Source organism: Triturus cristatus, chromosome 1_1 (genome assembly GCF_964204655.1).
Source record: "Triturus cristatus chromosome 1_1, aTriCri1.1, whole genome shotgun sequence".
Taxonomy (NCBI): domain Eukaryota; kingdom Metazoa; phylum Chordata; class Amphibia; order Caudata; family Salamandridae; genus Triturus; species Triturus cristatus.
In genome coordinates this window covers 1,298,252,575-1,298,274,799 of record NC_140579.1, presented here as the reverse complement: position 1 = coordinate 1,298,274,799, position 22,225 = coordinate 1,298,252,575, and the positions used below count along the sequence as shown (strand labels likewise).

At 41.8% G+C, this 22,225-nt stretch overlaps 1 protein-coding gene across 1 annotated transcript; it reads left to right on the top strand.

The window, feature by feature from the left end:
- The first annotated feature begins 9,087 nt into the window (after positions 1-9,087).
- Positions 9,088-22,018, top strand: LOC146871994 (uncharacterized). Its single transcript, XM_085599805.1, has 2 exons — positions 9,088-10,135; positions 14,492-22,018. The coding sequence occupies exon 2, from the start codon at positions 14,534-14,536 to the stop codon at positions 20,996-20,998; it is 6,465 nt and encodes a 2,154-aa protein (XP_085455931.1). The 5' UTR covers positions 9,088-10,135; positions 14,492-14,533; the 3' UTR covers positions 20,999-22,018.
- Positions 22,019-22,225: the final 207 nt, after the last annotated feature.

The window sequence follows — 22,225 nt, the reverse complement described above, 5'->3', positions numbered from 1 at the left end:
TGGTGTTTCAGTGTTTAGGGCAGTGCAGTGGTGTTCGGGCACTGTAGGGGGTTGTGCTGGGGGTGGTGTTTCAGGTTTTAGGGCAGTACAGTGGTGTTCGGGCAGTGTAGGGCGTCATGCTGGGGGTAGTGTTTCAGGTTTTAGGTCAGTGCAGTGGTGTTCGGAAAGTGTAGGGGGTCATGCTGGGGATGGTGTTTTAGGGTTTAGGGCAGTGCAGTGGTGTTCGGGCAGTGTAGGGGGTCGTGCTGAGGGTGGTGTTTTAGGGTTTAGGGCAGTGCAGTGGTTTTCGGGCATTGTAGGGGTCGTGCTGGGGGTGGTGTTTTAGGGTTTAGGGCAGTGCAGTGGTGTTCGAGCATTGTAGGGGGTCGTGCTGGGGGTGGTGTTTTAGGGTTTAGGGCAGTGCAGTGGTCTTTGGGCAGTGTAGGGGGTCGTGCAGGGGGTTGTGTTTCAGGGTTTAGGGCAGTGCAGTGGTGCTCGGACAGTTTAGGGTGTCTTGCAGGGGGTGGTGTTTCAGGGTTTAGGGCGGAGCTGTTCGGGAAGTGTAGGGTGTCTTGCTGGGGGTGGTGTTTCAGGGTTTAGGGCAGTGGTGCAGTGGTGTTCGGGCAGTGTAGGGGGTCTTGCAGGGGGTGGTGTTTCAGGGTTTAGGGCAGTGCAGTGGTGTTCGTGCAGTGTAGGGGGTCTTGCTGGGGGTGGTGTTTCAGGGTTTGGGGCAGTGCAGTGGTGTTCGGGCAGTGTAGGGGGTCTTGCTGGGGGTGGTGTTTCAGGGTTTAGGGCATTGGTGTTCGGGCAGTGTAGGGAGTCTTGCTGGGGTGGTGTTTCAGGGGTTAGGGCAGTGCAGTGGTATTCGGGCAGTGTAGGGTGTTGTGCAGGGGGGTGGTGTTTCAGGGTTTACGGAAGTGCTGTGGTGTTCGGGCAGTATAGGGGGTCATGCTGGGGCTGGTGTTTCAGGGTTTAGGGCAGTGCAGTGGTGTTCAGCAGTGTATGGTGTCCTGCTGGGGCTGGTGTTTCAGGGTTCAGGGCAGTGCAGTGGTATTCAGGCAGTGTGGGGGTCATGCAGGCTGGTGTTTCAGGGTTTAGGGCAGTGGTGTTCAGGCAGTGTAGGGGGTCTTGCTGCAGGTGTTGTTTCAGGGGTTAGGGTAGTGCAGTAGTGTTCAGGCAGTGATGGGGGTCTTGCTGGGGGTAGTGTTTCAGGGTTTAGGGCAGTGCAGTGGTGTTCGGGCAGTGTAGGGGGTCATGCTGGGGATGGTGTTTCAGTGTTTAGGGCAGTGCAGTGGTGCTCGGGCAGTGTAGGGGGTCGTGCTGGGGATGGTGTTTCAGGTTTTAGGGCAGTGCAGTGGTGTTCTGGCAGTGTAGGGCATCATGCTGGGGGTAGTGTTTCAGGTTTTAGGGCAGTGCAGTGGTATTCGGGCAGTGTAGCTGGTCGTGCTGTGGGTAGTGTTTCAGGGTTTAGGGCAGTGCAGTGGTGTTCATGCTGTGTAGGGGTCGTGCTGGGGTAGTGTTTTAGGGTTTAGGGCAGTGCAGTTGTGTTTGTGTAGTGAGCATCGCATGTGCTGCATCGCTAGGCGAGACCTAAAAAGCATTGCACCAAGATGACTGCCAACTCTTCCTGGATTGAAGTTTTGGCAGCCAATTAGAGCCAAGCTCGTGCTTGTGTAGTTAGGTCCCGCCCAGAAATAACGATTTTTTTCCTTAATAGCTCGAAAACTATTGAACGGATTTACACCATTTAAAACAAGCATTGGCATAGCCAATAGGTCTCGCTTTTGGGACCTTATCAGTGTTTAGCCATGCAACAGTTGATGTTGTTGCACCAAGGATATTGTGATTAATAACTAAATACTTATAAGGTTCCAAAATCGAGACCTATTGGCGACGCCAATGCTTGTTTTTCTTTCTCTCCTTCATTCCAACAGTGCGACTTTTCCTTCCTTGCACAATAGGTGCAACTTTTACAGCAACAATACGAGCTTAATGGGGTAACCTCAGTGGAAAGACCCCTTTAGCCAGGCAGTAGCAACAGTTCGAGTATCCTTTTCTTACAGTACAGGTACAGCTAGGGCAAAAGTAGTGCCATAAGCCTACTCTTACAGAACAGGTACAGCTAGAACAGCAGCAATACAAGCTTTACTCCCTCAGGGGACTTGTGCAAATCTAACAGGAGGGCTAATGTTATAATTTGGGCATACTGCCCTGATCTGCGCCTTGCTTTAACTTGGAGTACTGGGCGCAGTCTGGGTTAGTATGCTTCTTTCACAATGACTGCACGCACTAGTGAAAGGCGGACCAGTTGGAGGCATGGATCCAGCTTTCACTGTGGAGGCAGCAATACAACCTCCACTTGAAAGGGGCAGAGATTCCCTGCGGGTGGGTGCAGTGAGTTATTACACCCAACTACATGGGTATGTCTAGGTGGTCCATGTGACCTCCTTTTCTCCTCAAGGGGCATGCACGGAGGAGGGGGTAGGAACTGACTGTGGACTATCTCTAGGATGCTCCTGCATCTGTAGCATGGCACAGGCGCAGAGGCAAAGTGTATCCTCATTTGCATGGCGCCAAGCTTCTATAGTACCAGAATGTTCCAGGGACGTGAAATGCATGTTGTGCCTAAGGGCACTACTGATACCACAGCCCCAAGAGGTCAAGCTTCCCTTCCCTTATATGGCAGGACAGGTTGGCAAATACCTTACCAATGTGTTTTTTGTTTCCATTCTTTGTTAATTGTTATGCCAATCTTTTATGTTTCAACTATGTTTTGAGATTACAGTAATTGAGAGGCAATATAACCTTTTTTTGGTACAAAGAAGAATCATATTCCTGTGATGTGCATTGAAAGCAAGAACATGATTTTTTACAGATTCCAAGTACATTTGAAAAGTATATACAATTGTTAATGTATTATCTTTTTTTATTATCGCAAGCATAGGACCACCATGTCTTGATGGTGGCATGTTTTCTTTTTTTCTTCTGTTTGTGGCATATGCTTGACATAAAAAATTGAAAAAATAAACATCACACCAGCCTGCTAAAGACAGACATTTTGGCTTTCCCAATGCTTGCACTCAGACTTGCACTGGTGGGAAACAAAGCCCTGTTCCACAAATGAGCAACATCAATTTAAAGTATGTAGCAATAATATCTAAAGATAAAAAATATTTGCAGGATTATACACTTAAATCAAAGCAGTGATGGTTTAAGATGAACCATGAATGTTGGTTAAAAAAATAAATAAGGTTTCAGTAGGTGACCTGATAGGTCAGTGTCACCAAGGCACCACCTTTCCATTCCTGGATTTTGCTTTCACATACCATTGCTATCAGGTGTGTTAGTCCAGTCACTGATAGGTAAAAGCAAACAGGGAATGGAAAAGTTGTGGCCCGGTGACACGGGATTTCTGGTCAGCCTCGGGTGGAGGCAGTTATAGACTCCTGGGTTGTGTGTTTGACCACACACATTGAAGGGTAGCTGTATCTTAAGTAAGTCATCATTAACGATGCCCAGGGCAAGCACACAAGTGCCAACTTGAACCTCTTCCAAATGGTTTTGAATACGCAGGCACATAAGCTGTTGAGGGGCGTATAGGCTCTGGTGGATATCTGACGCTGCAACCCTGAGTGACTCCAAAAAGAGCTGAAAGTAGATAATCCGCATGACAATATTTGCATTTACTGTACTCTACAAAGTACAACCTATATTAGTCATGACAAAAACTTTCCCCAAAATGCTTGCATGAAAAGCATATGCGTTTTTCCTTGTTTGCTAAACTTCTGTCAAATATGCAAACCCCGAGGACAACTTTTTTGAGCTATTCCAGCGATGCGCGTGATCTGTCCTTTTTTGGCAGGCCGAGGGTCTGCTGCGTGCGTCACTTCCTTTCTAAAGCCTGTAGCTGCAGGGCTGCATGGCTACCAGTGCCCAGGGTCTGCATTTTCCGCCACACAGAATATGCAAATCTTAGAATTCCAGCAGGCAGTCGGCAGGGAGGGTCTCGGGAATGTGAAATGAAACATTTCGCCTTGTGATTTTTACCGCTGCGTTTGCATAGTGTGTAGCGCGTGGCGGACCTTGGGACAGCCGCGGTGCTTTGGCGGGAGAACTGCACGTGTTGTGACGGACTGCCCACGCGACGTGGGAGCGTTTAAAACAAGCGTTGGCCGCGCGCGAGCGGCTGGAGACGCAATATGTGGTGGGGAAGGGGGAGAAGCGGGAGTTGTGTGCGCGCGTGCGTCATCGTGATCGCGATCGCTCTGAAAGCGAAAGTGATCGCGATGACGCACGAGTTTTCAAAGTGCTGCTGGCGGCCGGCTGCGCGCGTGCACGATCGCGTGAACGCAAGCGTTAGGCCAGCCAGCAGCACTTTGAAATTCCCACATACAAAATGTCTCTTCGAGCCTTTGGCTCAGCGAGACCTAAAAAGGTCGCTTTATGAACCAAGCACTACCTTTTTGCCATATTTGGTGTAATTCCGTTCAGCAGTTTCAGCTGTAACCGTGTCTGCAGTTTCCTATGGGAAATTGATTTTTTGACCTCTATTTTTTGAATTTCTCAGGAACTACTGAGCTATTTGATGATGATTTACACCATTTAAAAAAAAAGGTCTCTTTCTGAACCAAGGGCTACCCTTTTGCCAAATTTGGTGTAATTCCGTTCAGCAGTTCGGGTTGTAGTCGTGTCTAAAGTTTCCTATGGGAAATAACATGGAGAAAACGCTTTTTGGGACCCCCCTTTTTTATCGGCCCCCACTTGGTGAATCACCCCGAAACTTTCAGGATAGCAGTTGACCGGAGTGGGACCAACGTTTTGAAAATTTTGCGAATATTCTTTAAACGGCACCAAAGTTATTGGGAAAAGAAAAAACGCTTTTTGAATAGAAACAAGGTCCTAACTATAACTACCTACTGGCTGTATTAGATAGTGTGTCAAGAAAGTCTTCGTTGTTGATGGAGTTCCATCTCCTAGCAAAACCTCCTTTGGCCACATTGATTTTCTCAGTGGGCAAGTGTAGGGGGTCGTGCTGGTGCTGGTGTTTCAGGGTTTAGGGCAGAGCAGTGGTGTTCGGGCAGTGTAGGGAGACGTACTAGGGTGGTGTTTCAGGGTTTAGGGGAGTGGTGTTCGGGCAGTGTAGTGGGTCATGCTGGTGGTGGTGTTTCAGTGGTTACAGCAGTGAAGTGGTATTCGGGCAGTGTAGGGGGTTGTGTTTGGGGTGGTGTTTCAGGTATTAGGGCAGTGCAGTGGTGTTCGGGCAGTGTAGGGCGTCATGCTGGGGGTAGTGTTTCAGGTTTTACGGCAGTGCAGTGGTGTTCGGGCAGTGTAGGGGGTCGTGCTGAGTGGTGTTTTAGGGTTTAGGGCAGTGCAGTGGTGCTCGGGCAGTGTATGGGGTTGTGCTGGGGGTGGTGTTTTAGGGTTTAGGGCAGTGCAGTGGTGTTCGGGCATTGTAGGGGTCGTGCTGGGGGTGGTGTTAGGGTTTAGGGCAGTGCAGTGGTGTTCAGGCAGTGTAGGGGATCGTGCTGGGGGTGGTGTTTTAGGGTTTAGGGCAGTGCAGTGGTGTTCAGGCAGTGTAGGGGATCGTGCTGGGGGTGGTGTTTTAGGGTTTAGGGCAGTACAGTGGTGTTTGGGCAGTGTAGGGGGTCATGCAGGGTGTTGTGTTTCAGGGTTTAGGGCAGTGCAGTGGTGTTCGGACAATGTAGAGGGTCTTCCAGGGGGTGGTGTTTCAGGGTTTAGGGCAGAGGTGTTCAGGAAGTGTAGGGTGTCTTGCTGGGGGTGGTGTTTCAGGGTTTAGGGCAGTGGTGCAGTGGTGTTCGGGCAGTGTAGGGGGTCTTGCTGGGGGTGGTGTTTCAGGGTTTGGGGCAGTGGTATTCGGGCAGGATAGGGGGTCATGCTGGGGTGGTATTTCAGGGTTTAGGGCAAGGGTGTTCAGTCAGTGTAGGGGGTCTTGCTGGGGGTGGTGTTTCAGGGTCTAGGGCAGCGCAGTGGTGTTCGGGCAGTGTAGGGGTTCATGCTGGTGGTAGTGTTTCAGGGTTTGGGGCAGTGGTATTCGGGCAGTATAGGGGGTCATGCTGGGGTGGTATTTCAGGGTTTAGGGCAAGGGTGTTCAGGCAGTGTAGGGGGTCTTGCTGGGGGTGGTGTTTCAGGGTCTAGGGCAGCGCAGTGGTGTTCGGGCAGTGTAGGGGTTCATGCTGGTGGTGGTGTTTCAGGGTTTAGGGCAGTGCAGTGGTGTTCGGGCAGTGTAGGTGGTCGTTCTGGGGGTGTTGTTTCAGGGTTTAGGGCAGTGCAGTGGTTTTCGGGTAGTGTGGGGGGTCGTGCTGAGGGTGGTGTTTCAGGTTTTAGGGCAGTGCAGTGGTGTTCGGGCTGTGTAGGTGGTCGTGCAGAGGTGGTGTTTCAGGGTTTAGGGCAGAGCAGTGGTGTTCGGGCAGAGTAGGGGGTCATGCTGGGTGTGGGTTTTCAGGGTTAGGGCAGTGGTTTTCAGTCAGTGTAGGGGGTCTTGCTGGGTGTGGGTTTTCAGGGTTAGGGCAGTGGTTTTCGGTCAGTGTAGGGGGTCTTGATGGGGCTGGTGTTTCAGGGTTTAGTGCTGTGGTGTTTGGGCAGTGTAGCGGGTCATGCTGGGGCTGGTATTTCAGGGTTTAGGGCAGTGCAGTGGTGTTCGGGCAATGTAGCGTGTCCTGCTGAGGCTGGTGTTTCAGGGTTTAAGTTTAGGGCAGTGCGGTGGTGTTCGCGCAGTGTAGCGGGTCGTGCTGGCTGGTGTTTTAGTGTTTAGGGCAGTGCAGTGGTGTTCGGGCAGTGTGGGGGTCATGCTGGGGCTGGTGTTTCAGGGTTTAGGGCAGTGCAGTGGTGTTCGCGCAGTATAGGGGTCGTGCTGGGGTGGTGTTTCAGGGCTTTGGGCAGAGCAGTGGTGTTCGGGCAGTGTAGGGGGTCATGATGGGGGTGGTGTTTCAGGGTTTGGGGCAGTGCAGTGGTGTTCAGGCAGTGTAGGGGGTCTTGCTGGGTGTGGTGCTTCAGGGGTTAGGGCAGTGGTGTTCGGGCAGTGCAGGGGGTCTTGCTGGAGGTGATGTTTCAGGGGTTAGGGCTGTGCAGTAGTGTTCAGGCAGTGTAGGGGGTCTTGCTGGGGGTAGTGTTTCAAGGTTTAGGGCAGTGCACTGGTGTTTGGGCAGTGTAGGGCGTCATGCTGGGGGTAGTGTTTCAGGTTATAGGGCAGTGCAGTGGTGTTCGGGCAGTGTAGGGGGTCGTGCTGGGGCTAGTGTTTCAGGGTTTAGGGCAGTGCAGTGGTGTTTGGACAGTGTAGGGAGTCGTGCTGGGGTAGTGTTTCAGGGTTTAGGGCAGTGCAGTGGTATTCATGCTGTGTAGGGGCTTGTGCTGGGGTAATGTTTTAGGGTTTAGGCAGTGCAGTTGTGTTTATGTAGTGAGCATTGCATGTGCTGCATCGCTAGGCGAGACCTAAAAAGCATTGCACCAAGATGGCTGCTAACTCTTCCTGGATTGAAGTGTTGGCAGCCAATTAGAGCCAAGCTCGTGCTTGTGTAGTTAGGTCCCGCCAAGATATATAAAGATTTTTTTCCTTTAATAGCTCGAAAACTATTGAACGGATTTACACCATTTAAAAAAAAGGTCGCTTTATGCACCAAGCACTACCTTTTTGCCATATTTGGTGTAATTCCGTTCAGCAGTTTCAGCTGTAACCGTGTCTAAAGTTTCCTATGGGAGAATGATTTTTTGACCTCTATTGTTTGAATTTCTCAGGAACTACTGAACGGATTTACACCATTAAAAAAAAAAGGGTCTCTTTCTGAACCAAGGGCTGCCATTTTGCCAAATTTGGTGTAATTCCATTCAGCAGATCGGGCTGTAGTTGTGTCTAAAGTTTCCTATGGGAAATAACATGGAGAAAACGCGTTTTGGGACCCCCCTTTTTTATCGGCCCCCGCTTGGCGAATCATCCCGAAACTTTCAGGATAGGAGCTGACCCGAGCGGGACCAACATTTTGAAAATTTCACGAAGATTCTTCAACCGCCGCCTAAGTTATTGGGAAAAGAAAAAACGCTTTTTGAATAGAAACAATGTCCTAACTATAACTACCCACTGGCGACCGCCAGTAGATAATATATATATATATATATATATATATATATATATATATATATATTACCTACTGGCGGTCGCCAGTAGGTAGTTATAGTTAGGACCACGTTTCCATAGGAAAACCTCAACATTCTATTTTGAATAACTTTGGCGCCGGTCGACGAATCCTCGCGAATTTCTCAAAATAGGTGGGGCGCTACGCTCCGCTCCTACCCTGAAAGTCTCGGGGGGATCCGTCAAGCGGGGGCTGAGATAAAAGGGGGGTCCCAAAACGCGTTTTTCCCATGCATTTTTCCATAGGACCTTTAGAACGACCTACAGCCCGAACGGCTGAACAGAATTACTCAAAATTTGGCAGAGAGGTAGTCCTCAGGTCAAGGAAGTGCCTTTTGTAGGTTTGGTGTAAATCTGTTCAGTAGATTCTGAGAAAATAGCCTTTAAATCAATATATATATCTGAGCCCGCTTACGGTACGCTTACCGTACGCTTACGGTAAGCGTACGGTGGCGTGCGCGAGCGCGATTCTGATTGGCTCTTAGATCTTAGTAAACATTCGAATCGGCCGAAACCAGGAAGCGGCGGCCGCCATTTTGTGTATTTCACTCTGAAAAAAAAGAGTGAAAACAAAGAAAGGGGGCAATGAGGAGAGTTACAGACCCCCTAACAATTGTAAGGGGGTCAAAGAAGGACAGAAAAGTACAAAAAAAACATTTATTGATTTTAAAAAAAATCACGGGGTACGCGTACGGTAAGCTTACGGTAAGCGTACGGTAAAAAAAATAAAAATAAATAAATGAAAATCAGATTTAAGAGTTTAGAAATTAGGGAGCTCTAAAAAGAGCTGTTGTGTTTATGGAGTCATTTTTTTAGTGGTACTTACAAGTAAGTACCGATGCAGAGTCTAAGGTTCAAGAGGAAGACTCTGTTCCCTTCATCATTGAAGTGCACACCATCTCCTCTATAAATGTCTTGCATGTCGTAACGCAAGTTGTTGTGGTAAATGGCACCCATACCATAGTCACGGAGGAAAGCAGAAACAGATTTGTTGACGTGCTTTCTTGCTTTGTCAATCTGTGGACAGAAATGATTGGACCAGTTCCATTTTTGCCTTTGGCATATGTTGGAAAACACAAAGGCAGTTTTAGGGAAAAGTGTAAACAGTTGTGCAAAGGTGTCCTTCATAAGCATTTCCAGACCTACCCCAGTCAAAGTGCCTAGGTCATTGCCACCACAGTGCACTATTATGAGGTCAGGGTGTTGGATTTGCATGAAGGATTTCACCAATGGCATCAATTGGTGCCACTTTAACCCTCTCTGACCAATCCATTTAATGTCTACATTTGGCAAAGCAAGGTCTCTCACCATATCTGTTTTCTCTGCAAACTTTTCACTCCAGAAGACATAGCTGTGCCCTACAATCCACACTGTGAACATCTTCAAAGGAGAACTGGATGCACTCAGGAGGTGTCTTTCAGTAGAATGGCAATATGAAAATAAAGACAGTTTGGAAATGGAGGCATACATATTTTTTACAAAACAAAAAGAACTGATTGGCTGTTTCATACCATTCTAGAATAAAAAATAGGCTGTATGTGAAAATTAATAGAAGCATGTTTTGTATTGGTACAAAAAAATGTGTAACCAAAGAACAGTACTATGGATTTGCAGTTAGGTTTGAAAAGTCAAGCACTCTTGCTCTGTGGAATTGAAACATTGTGTGTCGAACTTCTGACCTAACTGCACACAGCAGTGTTCCATGAGCTGTTGCTATGGTAGCAGGCAGAAGTCAAGTTGGGGGAAGGGTACTAGGCAGAAGTCAAGTTGGGGGCAGGGTACTTTTGGAAAAGGGTTGGTTTTCAACCAATAGAAATGTGTCATTACATTTGAAAAAAAGGGGGAAGCACTGAGATTTGAAACTTACATGTATATGTGTGGAAAAATAGAGGGAAAGTTTGCCATTATCTGGTTCTGCTGAGAGGAGAGAGGTGTACAGAACAGAGATCCTGGCTCTGATAATCTGCTGTTTGAGTGACACATTTCTTTCACAACTAACTAAATTTAAAGGTGAGTTTACAGTTTGAGAGGGGATGTATGTGGTAACTTAAGAAATGAATAATAGAAATGGGAATTGTTTTTGTTGTAGTTACACATGGTGGATTCATAATGTGTCAGTCTGTAAAAGAGATTTTCACTTGGCCCGAAAAAAAAAGAGCAGTAAGTGTGCTTTCAAATTGGCAAAGAAATTTCGTTTTGGCACTTATGTGAAAACATGACTCTGTGTGCATAGAAGAATTATAGGCAGAAATGTATTGCGTCTTGCTCTGGTGATTTCACAGTTGCAGTAGATGGAAAAGAGGAGCGAATTTTTGGGGGAAGAAGCAGAGGCTTAGCACACACCCATGTGCTTGCCATGTATAGTCATGCACAGTAATTAGAAGCGGGTGGGGTTTTCAGGTTTAAGTCTGTAATGCAAATACATTCAGCATCACTAAGGCTGGTTGCCCCTGCTGGAGTGTAGGCAGTCACAGAGAATACACACGGTGGTGGTCTGAAAAAAAAACAGCTTGGACATGTGCATTTAAATAAATTTAAAAAAAGGTTTCAGAATGTGTCAGTCTGTAAAAGTGATTTCAAAGTGTAAAAAGAGATTTTCACTTGGCCCGAAAAAAAAAGGAGCAGTAAGTGTGCTTTCAAATTGGCAAAGAAATTTCGTTTTGGCACTTATGTGAAAACATGACTCTGTGTGCATAGAAGAATTATAGGCAGAAATTTATTGCGTCTTGCTCTGGTGATTTCACAGTTGCAGTAGATGGAAAAGAGGAGCGAATTTTTGGGGGAAGAAGCAGAGGCTTAGCACACACCCATGTGCTTGCCATGTATAGTCATGCACAGTAATTAGAAGCGAGTGGGGTTTTCAGGTTTAAGTCTGTAATGCAAATACATTCAGCATCACTAAGGCTGGTTGCCCCTGCTGGAGTGTAGGCAGTCACAGAGAATACACACGGTGGTGGTCTGAAAAAAAAACAGCTTGGACATGTGCATTTAAATAAATTTAAAAAAAAGGTTTCAGAATGTGTCAGTCTGTAAAAGTGATTTCAAAGTGTAAAAAGAGATTTTTACTTGGCCCAAAAAAAAAAGAGCAGTAAGTGTGCTTTCAATTTGGCAAAGAAATTTCGTTTTGGCACTAATGTGAAAACATGACTCTGTGTCCATAGAAGAATTATAGGCAGAAATGTATTGCGTCTTGCTCTGGTGATTTCACAGTTGCAGTAGATGGAAAAGAGGAGCGAATTTTGGGGGGAAGAAGCAGAGGCTTAGCACACACCCATGTGCTTGCCATGTATAGTCATGCACAGTAATTAGAAGCGAGTGGGGTTTTCAGGTTTAAGTCTGTAATGCAAATACATTCAGCATCACTAAGGCTGGTTGCTCCTGCTGGAGTGTAGGCAGTCACAGAGAATACACACGGTGGTGGTCTGAAAAAAAAACAGCTTGGACATGTGCATTTAAATAAATTTAAAAAAAAGGTTTCAGAATGTGTCAGTCTGTAAAAGTGATTTCAAAGTGTAAAAAGAGATTTTTACTTGGCCCAAAAAAAAAAGAGCAGTAAGTGTGCTTTCAATTTGGCAAAGAAATTTCGTTTTGGCACTAATGTGAAAACATGACTCTGTGTCCATAGAAGAATTATAGGCAGAAATGTATTGCGTCTTGCTCTGGTGATTTCACAGTTGCAGTAGATGGAAAAGAGGAGCGAATTTTTGGGGGAAGAAGCAGAGGCTTAGCACACACCCATGTGCTTGCCATGTATAGTCATGCACAGTAATTAGAAGCGAGTGGGGTTTTCAGGTTTAAGTCTGTAATGCAAATACATTCAGCATCACTAAGGCTGGTTGCTCCTGCTGGAGTGTAGGCAGTCACAGAGAATACACACGGTGGTGGTCTGAAAAAAAAACAGCTTGGACATGTGCATTTAAATAAATTTAAAAAAAAGGTTTCAGAATGTGTCAGTCTGTAAAAGTGATTTCAAAGTGTAAAAAGAGATTTTCACTTGGCCCAAAAAAAACAGAGCAGTAAGTGTGCTTTCAAATTGGCAAAGAAATTTCGTTTTGGCACTTATGTGAAAACATGACTCTGTGTGCATAGAAGAATTATAGGCAGAAATGTATTGCGTCTTGCTCTGGTGATTTCACAGTTGCAGTAGATGGAAAAGAGGAGCGAATTTTTGGGGGAAGAAGCAGAGGCTTAGCACACACCCATGTGCTTGCCATGTATAGTCATGCACAGTAATTAGAAGCGAGTGGGGTTTTCAGGTTTAAGTCTGTAATGCAAATACATTCAGCATCACTAAGGCTGGTTGCTCCTGCTGGAGTGTAGGCAGTCACAGAGAATACACACGGTGGTGGTCTGAAAAAAAAACAGCTTGGACATGTGCATTTAAATAAATTAAAAAAAAAGGTTTCAGAATGTGTCAGTCTGTAAAAGTGATTTCAAAGTGTAAAAAGAGATTTTTACTTGGCCCAAAAAAAAAAGAGCAGTAAGTGTGCTTTCAATTTGGCAAAGAAATTTCGTTTTGGCACTAATGTGAAAACATGACTCTGTGTGCATAGAAGAATTATAGGCAGAAATGTATTGCGTCTTGCTCTGGTGATTTCACAGTTGCAGTAGATGGAAAAGAGGAGCGAATTTTTGGGGGAAGAAGCAGAGGCTTAGCACACACCCATGTGCTTGCCATGTATAGTCATGCACAGTAATTAGAAGCGAGTGGGGTTTTCAGGTTTAAGTCTGTAATGCAAATACATTCAGCATCACTAAGGCTGGTTGCCCCTGCTGGAGTGTAGGCAGTCACAGAGAATACACACGGTGGTGGTCTGAAAAAAAAACAGCTTCGACATGTGCATTTAAATAAATTTTAAAAAAAAGGTTTCAGAATGTGTCAGTCTGTAAAAGTGATTTCAAAGTGTAAAAAGAGATTTTCACTTGGCCCGAAAAAAAAAGGAGCAGTAAGTGTGCTTTCAAATTGGCAAAGAAATTTCGTTTTGGCACTTATGTGAAAACATGACTCTGTGTGCATAGAAGAATTATAGGCAGAAATGTATTGCGTCTTGCTCTGGTGATTTCACAGTTGCAGTAGATGGAAAAGAGGAGCGAATTTTTGGGGGAAGAAGCAGAGGCTTAGCACACACCCATGTGCTTGCCATGTATAGTCATGCACAGTAATTAGAAGCGAGTGGGGTTTTCAGGTTTAAGTCTGTAATGCAAATACATTCAGCATCACTAAGGCTGGTTGCCCCTGCTGGAGTGTAGGCAGTCACAGAGAATACACACGGTGGTGGTCTGAAAAAAAAACAGCTTGGACATGTGCATTTAAATAAATTTAAAAAAAAAGGTTTCAGAATGTGTCAGTCTGTAAAAGTGATTTCAAAGTGTAAAAAGAGATTTTCACTTGGCCCAAAAAAAAAAGAGCAGTAAGTGTGCTTTCAAATTGGCATAGAAATTTCGTTTTGGCACTTATGTGAAAACATGACTCTGTGTGCATAGAAGAATTATAGGCAGAAATGTATTGCGTCTTGCTCTGGTGATTTCACAGTTGCAGTAGATGGAAAAGAGGAGCGAATTTTTGGGGGAAGAAGCAGAGGCTTAGCACACACCCATGTGCTTGCCATGTATAGTCATGCACAGTAATTAGAAGCGAGTGGGGTTTTCAGGTTTAAGTCTGTAATGCAAATACATTCAGCATCACTAAGGCTGGTTGCTCCTGCTGGAGTGTAGGCAGTCACAGAGAATACACACGGTGGTGGTCTGAAAAAAAAACAGCTTGGACATGTGCATTTAAATAAATTTAAAAAAAAGGTTTCAGAATGTGTCAGTCTGTAAAAGTGATTTCAAAGTGTAAAAAGAGATTTTCACTTGGCCCGAAAAAAAAAGAGCAGTAAGTGTGCTTTCAAATTGGCAAAGAAATTTCGTTTTGGCACTAATGTGAAAACATGACTCTGTGTGCATAGAAGAATTATAGGCAGAAATTTATTGCGTCTTGCTCTGGTGATTTCACAGTTGCAGTAGATGGAAAAGAGGAGCGAATTTTTGGGGGAAGATGCAGAGGCTTAGCACACACCCATGTGCTTGCCATGTATAGTCATGCACAGTAATTAGAAGCGAGTGGGGTTTTCAGGTTTAAGTCTGTAATGCAAATACATTCAGCATCACTAAGGCTGGTGGCCCCTGCTGGAGTGTAGGCAGTCACAGAGAATACACACGGTGGTGATCTGAAAAAAAAAAAAAGCTTGGACATGTGCATTTAAATAAATTTTAAAAAAAGAGCAGTTTGTGTGCATTGAAAATGGCAAAGAAATTTCGTTTTGTGACTATTGTGAAAAGAAATGTAGTAATATATTTAAATACAATAAAGGATTTTTTTTTTAGTTTTTTTCAGGTATTGCTGAAGAACAGTGAACAAAATTTAAGATGCCTACAAAATCTCGAGTTCAAAAAACGCTAAAAAAAAAACTATATTTGAGGACAACTGGAGGACCAAAGTTAGTAGAAGATGCTGATGTTGGGAAAAAGAAAAAATCTTCTGGTAAGCAAAAAAGACAATTCCTAAACAAAATATTGAAAACAAACAAAAATGTACAAAATGTCTGTTCTCGGAAAAATGTAACAAAACCTACAGAACAGCAAAAAATTGAGGATTTAGTTAATGCAAATATACCTTCTGCAATTGAAAAGTTTAACATAAACAGAAAAACAGCATTTAAAGAGATACGTAGAAAAATGTTTCAGAGAAGAGTTATGTCCAATTTGATAAAGGATATAAAGAAATATAAGCAGAAGGCTAAATATTATAAGAGAAAAAAAGAAATTGAAGCCATTGCAGCAAAAGCATTAGAATTAAAAAGGAAACTATTCATATTAATTTTGAATAGGATGCGTACATTAGATAAAATGGTTAATGTACTGAAATCACAAAGCAAAAGCAAAAGAGTAGTGAACAGAACAAACTTTTGTAAAGTGTTTTTAGGAAAGTGGATGCATAGTTCAAGTAGTGAACCTTTTTTTAATGAAGAAAGCTATTTTCAAAGCAATAGTTTGCTGCATGCAGTTGACACCAGAGGTCGTTCATACGAAGTAAAAAACGGTTGCATAATGGAGAAGGAGATAATGGTTCCAAGAGATGAGGTACAAGTGATGGCAGATGAGGCAATGGGGAGACGTCCTAAAGCCCCAGTGTACACTTGGAATTGTAGTAGTATTTGCACTGTGCGTCAGGAATCTATTGACAGATTTCGAGAGTTTCTAAGAGAATATAGTAAAAAAAGTGTAAAACAAAAGATTAAGGTGCTTCAAAGTCTGGATCCATGCAGAGTGAGAGAGAATACTGGTTTGCAGGGTCATTCTCTTGCTTGTCTATCTAGAAAAGTGTGCAATAGTGTTTTCCATCATTTTAGGATGCTGGCTGTTCATCATACTGAAATAAGAAAGTTTGTGAGACGGTTGTATTTTGCCAAAAGTCCAGCAATAAAGTTAAATGAATTGAATAGGGCTCTGTTCCGAGGAACGGTATCAGATGTAGAGAAGGTTGTTGATGAAATTCAGTTTTGTTACTTTGGTCCTGAACAAAACAGTGCAGAGAAGGACACAATAAATGAGGCAGAAGTGGAAGAGAATGTAGAACCCTCTGTAAGTAACACATTTAATGATCACATAACAAAATTTGCAATAGTCTCTAATGAAAGACCAAATGTTACTTGTATTTGTTGCCGCAGAACTCATTATAGAAAACAAACTAGGAATGTTGATCTCTACAGAAAGAGTGAAAATGAAGATAATTATAAGTGGATGGATTTTGCCACATATATATTTCTTGAAAATTGTTTTGAATTGGGTGAAGATCAGCGTATTTGCAAATACTGCTACAACAAGTTAGAGGAAAATAGAATGCCGACCAGAGCTGTACATAATAATTTAGAATTGGATGCTATTCCTGCTGAACTTTCTGAATTAAATACATATGAGTCTATACTCATTCAATGTGTTCATCCGTTCCAGACCATAGTACGTATGGAGCCCAAAACTGGTAAATTACCTCCTTCAGATTTACTGAGAGGTTTAAAAGGTAGAGTGGTGTATTTGCCCTTGGATTTGAAAAAAAATATGGAAACTATTGATGCAGATACTTTGGAAACTGAACCATTAATTATTCTGGTTAATGGTGTCCCTACAAAGAATAAGAAGATTTGGCAGGAGCTGGTAGATGTGCGGAAAGTACAAAGAGCAAATTTGTATTTGAAAAAAAATAACAAATGGTATGAATCAATTTATATAGAAGAAGAAGAAGAAGAAGAAGATTTACAAGGAGACACAGAAACACCAACTGGACAAATTGAAAAAGTGGACAAGTCAAAGGAAGAAGAAATTTATGAACATTTTAGCATACATCCTCTCCATTCGAAAGAAGTTATGGGAGACAATATTGATCTCTTTCAGATGAAGAAAGCAAAAGGAAATCCTGTGAGTGTATGGGAGGAGAGCTTGGAAGCTCGATGTTTTCCCCAGCTGTTTCCTAAAGGAAAAGGAGGACGATACGATGAACGTCCGGAACAGATTCCAGCTTCTGAGTATCGGACTACAAGACTATATGCTGAAGATCCCAGATTTCGACAAAGTATCCCTTATTTGTTCCATCTTTTATTTGAAAGCGACTTGTCTGCACTGTCTTATGCAGTAAATCACATTTTAAAAAGTGGAGTACATTTACAAAATGTGTCTGCTAAGGATTTTATGGAGAAAGTGCAGCACCGAGATGATCATTTGGAAACACAACTGATCAATCTGATGGCTTGTCAGCGTGGGACAAATGAATATTGGTACCGACGCCATGGTGAACTAAAATGCATGTTACGCAACTTAGGAACACCAACATGGTTCCTTACCCTAAGCTGCGCCGAGTACGCTTGGGATGATTTACTGGATTTTCTACGAGAGGCCAATTCAAACATTGAAAACATCGAATACAAGACAGCAGGAGAACTGTGCTCATTGGATCCGGTTAATGTTTGCAGATATTTCAATCATAGATTTGAGGCTATGATGTCCTTCATCTGCAATAAAAAAAATCCACCCCTTGGAGAAGTAGTGGATTTCTTTTGGAGAAAAGAGTACCAGGCAAGAGGTGCTCCTCATATTCATATGCTGCTGTGGATCAAGGATGCCCCAAAGTTTGGAACAGATACTGATGAAGCAGTGTTATCTTACATTGAAGAATATGCAACATGTGCTATACCTAAAAACACAGAAGAGAACAAGTTAAAGGAGCAAGTTCTACGTTTCCAAAGTCATCGGTGTGGAAAATACTGTCGACGGAAATACAAGAGCAAAGAAAAATACTACACTAAATGTCGATTTGGATTTCCTAGACCTGTTCTTACAAATGGAAGAGTCAACAGTTTTATGTCAGCTGTGAGACATACTATCACAAGAAAATCACCTAAGAATACCTACAACCTTAAAAGAAAAGAAGAATCAAAAAATATAAATGACTACAACCCAGTCATTTTATCCATGTGGAACGCTAACATGGATATACAGTATGTTGCTGACAATTCCATTGCTGTTGCTCGATATGTAACGTCTTACATTACGAAATCAGAAAAAACAGAATTGAAGGAAATGTGGGAAGAGATTTCTCACGAGAAGACTGTCAGTAAGAAGCTGTACAGTTTTAGTTTGAAGATGTTATCGCATCGAGAAATTGGATCCTACGAATGTTCAGATAGGTTATCTTCTGCAAGTCTCTACTCGAAGTCAAGAAGAATAATTTGGGCAAGTTTAGGCCTTGCAGCAATGAGAAATCGGGTACTGAAATCTGTTGGAGAAATTGAATATTTGGCCGAGAATGACCCAGAAAGTACAGACATATTGAAAACAAACATGTTGGACACATATTATCCCAAGAGAAGTCATCATCTGGAGAACATGTGTCTCTATGAAGTGCTGCAGAACTACATTTATTCACGGAAAGCTGCAGAAGACATCAACAGTGGAAAATATAAAGTTGTTGGTGAAGAAGGATGTTTGGTGAAGCAAACCAAAGGAAGTTTGATAAATCACCGGAAGCTGAGTTGCGACACTACCGACAAGAAAGAATTTTACTACTTGGCTCTTTTACAGTTGTTTAAACCATGGCGTACAGAGGATGAACTACTGGGAGAATTCCAGAGCTATGAAGATTCTTTTAATGCTTGCAAAGACAGCATACAATGCAGTACATTCTCAACTTATCTGCAAATGTTAAATGAAGAAATTGAACAGGAAACTACAATTGCAGCAGAAATAGCTAGAGACAGTTCTCAGGACAGCCAAAGTTCAGGAACACACAGTCAAGATCCCCTAGGACAACCAATCGTTGAAAATGAAGCATCAATAGCCATGAATGAAGTGGAAACGGCTATGAATCTAGCTCAAGAAGAATTTATAGACTTAGAAAATTTGGAAAGACAACTGAATCAAGAGCAGCAACAAATTTATGAAGAGATCAGAAACAAAATTGATCACGGATTTCTACATATCAAAAAAGAGTGCTCATGCACATCATTTCATCCAATCAGGATGTATGTAAGCGGACAAGCTGGCACTGGAAAAAGTTTCCTAATTAAAGTCATCAGAAGCTACCTAAAGCAAAAAACGGATTCTACTTTGTCTTGTGTGGTTACTGCTCCAACTGGGTTAGCAGCATATAACATAAAAGGAATCACCTTACATCGTTTGCTAATGTTACCAGTGGAGCATGAGAACAAAATACAATTCAACAAGCTAACTGGAGAAGCATCCTTGGAAGTTTCACGAGTATTGAAGAAGATGCAAGTTCTCATTATTGATGAGGTGAGCATGGTATCAAACTTAATGCTTGCCTTTGTGCATTTAAGAATGCAGCAAATTTTGAAGACAGACTATGACGTGTTATTTGGTGGAAAACACGTCATAGTTTTTGGGGATCTTTTGCAACTTACTCCAGTTAAAGGACAACCAGTGTTTAATACTGTGACACATGAAGACACGAAGAAGTCATTGGGAAGCATTGGAAATACAAATATTTGGTCCTTCTTTGAGTACAAGGAACTTACAACTAATATGAGGCAAGCAAACGATGAAGAATATGGAAGTATTCTGAAAGATATCAGGATTGGACTACTCACAGATGTTGGGAAAAAAGCATTACAGAGTCGGCTGCTACATAATTTATTTCCAAAGGAAGAAATAGTTGCAGAGAAAATATACAAGAATATTGCAGAAAACAAAAGTGTCATCTGCTTAATGCCAACTCTACGTGAATGCTCAATATTTAATGAGGAGCTTTTGAAATTGGAAAAGGAAGACATCAGGAAATTGGAAGCAGTGGACAAAATTGAGGATGGAAGAATTACAGTCACAGTAACAGGCAAACTGAAAAATAAATTGGACTCACTAGAGAAGAACATCTCCAAAACAGCAGGATTAGAAAAAAATCTTTATGTTTGCATGAACTGTAGAGTGTTTTTAAGGAGAAATTTGGATGTTGAGAAAGGCTTAGTGAATGGAGCGATGGGAAGAGTTGTGGGTTTTATTAATTATCAGAAAAAAGAAGGAATTGAATGTTTACAGATAAAATTTGATCAGATAGAGGAAGTTAAAGACATTTGTCGTTGTTCAGTTCGTTTCATGCTTGTGAAAGACTTATATGTACGTAGGAAGCAGTTTCCGTTTTCACTAGCATATGCTGTAACTATCCACAAGTCTCAAGGATTGACTGTAGATTGTGCATTTGTGAACATTGGTTCAACTGTGTTCAAAGAAGGTATGGCATATGTAGCTTTGTCACGAGTCAAAACATTATCAGGTTTATTCATGATAGACTTTGATGACTCAAAAGTTAGTGCTGATACAAACTGTGTAAAGGAGTATAATAGATTAAGAAGAAGCTATGCTCCTCATTTAGGTCAGTATCCTGTGTTGGAGAAACGTGTAGTTTCTCGTAAAAGGAGAAATGAGAATATCTGTAATGAAGATGTAGAGAAGAGGAAAAAAAAGAGGAGTGATGTAATTGCAAGCAAAAAGAATAAGGAAAATGAAGAACAGGTTGTAGGATGTCATTTTGAAAATAGCTCTGGTGTCAACTGCTACGCTAATGTAGTGCTGAATGTTGCATTTTATCTGGAAAGTTTGCAAGAGCAGATAATAGTAAATCAGGGAAAAAGATTCTGTTCAGAGCTCAGTCTCCTTTTTCAAAAGCTGAGTAAAGATAAAACTCAAATAGAAAGTGCTACTGAAATTAGAAAACTTTTAGATGTATGTTCAGGACGAACACAGTTTTCTCAAAATGAACAGCAAGATGCACACGAATTTTTGATGTATTTTCTTCAGGTAGTGGAAGAAGAAGGAGTTCCCATTGACATTTTTTTTGGTCTCTCTTATAAATGGGAACATAGTTGTGATAATTGTTATAATATATGTGGCTCTATTGTTGATAATGAAAGGTTTATTTATTTGACATTGCCAGAGAGTAAAACAGTCACTTTTGCAAAATTAGTTAAAGATGCTAATCATAGCATGAAATGTGGTGAGTGTAATTCTGACATGTTTTCAACATTAATTTTAAGGGAATACGGACAGTATGTAATTTTAATGATGCAACGATGTAGAGCTGATGGATCAAAATTGGATACTTTAATAAAGAAGTTTACAGGACAGCAATTATCAATTTCAGGAAAAACTTTTGTAACTGTTGCAATAATTTTCCATGATGGACCTACTGTTACTTCTGGACATTACACAGTTTATCTAAAATGTGAAAAAGGCTGGACACTGTGTAATGATTCCAAATTGATTTTCAAACAACGTTTGCCTTTTGATTTAGCAAATTCCTATCTAATCTTCCTGAAACCTAAATTTTAGAGAGATTTGGCAAGATCTGGACAAAATAATTTTACCATTTTACTGGATTACCATTGCAATTTTGTAGAAAAAAGATTTTTAAAATTATCATTTGGCCTAAAGGAAAGATAACCAATTGTAATGTGGACTTTTTTAAATTTTAATGCAATTTTCAAAAACCAATAATTTAGAGATAATCGGTAACTTCTGCACATTTTAATTTATGGAATGCTATTGGACTGCCATTGGAAATTTTTTCAAAAATGATTTAAAAAATTACTATTTGGCCATGTGGAAAAGTAAGCAATTCTATTGTGGACTAAATAAATTATTCAAAAAATTTTCGTGAACCAAAATGTTACAGAGAATTGGTGAGATCTGGACAGATTAAACTTTAGAATTTTAATGGTTTTCCCTTGGAAATTTATTCCAGGAAAAAAAAAAAAATACTATTTGGCCTAAAGGAAATAAAATCAGATGTATTTTGGAGTTATTTGAGATATAATATTGTGATTATACTTCTGAAACAAACATATCAGACGGTATTTTAAAGAAAAAAGTATTGTTTTTAGATGATATTTTTTTAGAATAATATGCATTTCTGTAATGATAAGTTTAAGTGAGAAGACATTCTGGGCTTTTTTAATACAATCTTTGTGATTGTTAATTTTTTTTGCCCGCTGTAAAATGATGAATGCAATTGCTTTCACAATTAATAGTGAAATGCAATATATTCTGAAAACAGCAAAAATAAGGCAAAAATATTTTTTTTTAAAAAATGTAAATATGTGTATTGTATTATAAAATGGATAAAAAATATTAATACTTTTTTCTTTATTTTCAGATCGATATAGAAAATTTTCGGAAACTACAACCATTTTAAAAACTATTTTTAAAAAAAACAAATGAATAAATATTTTTTTGAGTGAGTATGGTAAGTTAAAAATAAAAATTGTAGTCTCTCAAGGACTTTGTAATGAGATAAATGATTTTTAGTGTTTTTTTTTAAAAAATAAAAAAAAGGTACGCTTACCGTACGCGTACGGTAAAAAAAAAAAAAAAAAGTTTTTAAAAAAAAAGAAAAAAAAAGATGAAAGATAAGGTTGGCTCTTAAAAGAACCGTTGTGTTCATGCAGGGACAGAGGAAAGAAAGATTGGGAATATTAGACGGTACGACAAGTGTGCTGATCTATTTTACTGTTCACCAGGGAAACACTGGTCTCCCTATAAGTAATTAGATCGTGACAA

Bases quoted from the DNA above. Each gene is read 5' to 3' on its own strand.
- LOC146871994 (XM_085599805.1), top strand. From the start codon at position 14,534: ATGCCTACAAAATCTCGAGTTCAAAAAACGCTAAAAAAAAAACTATAT.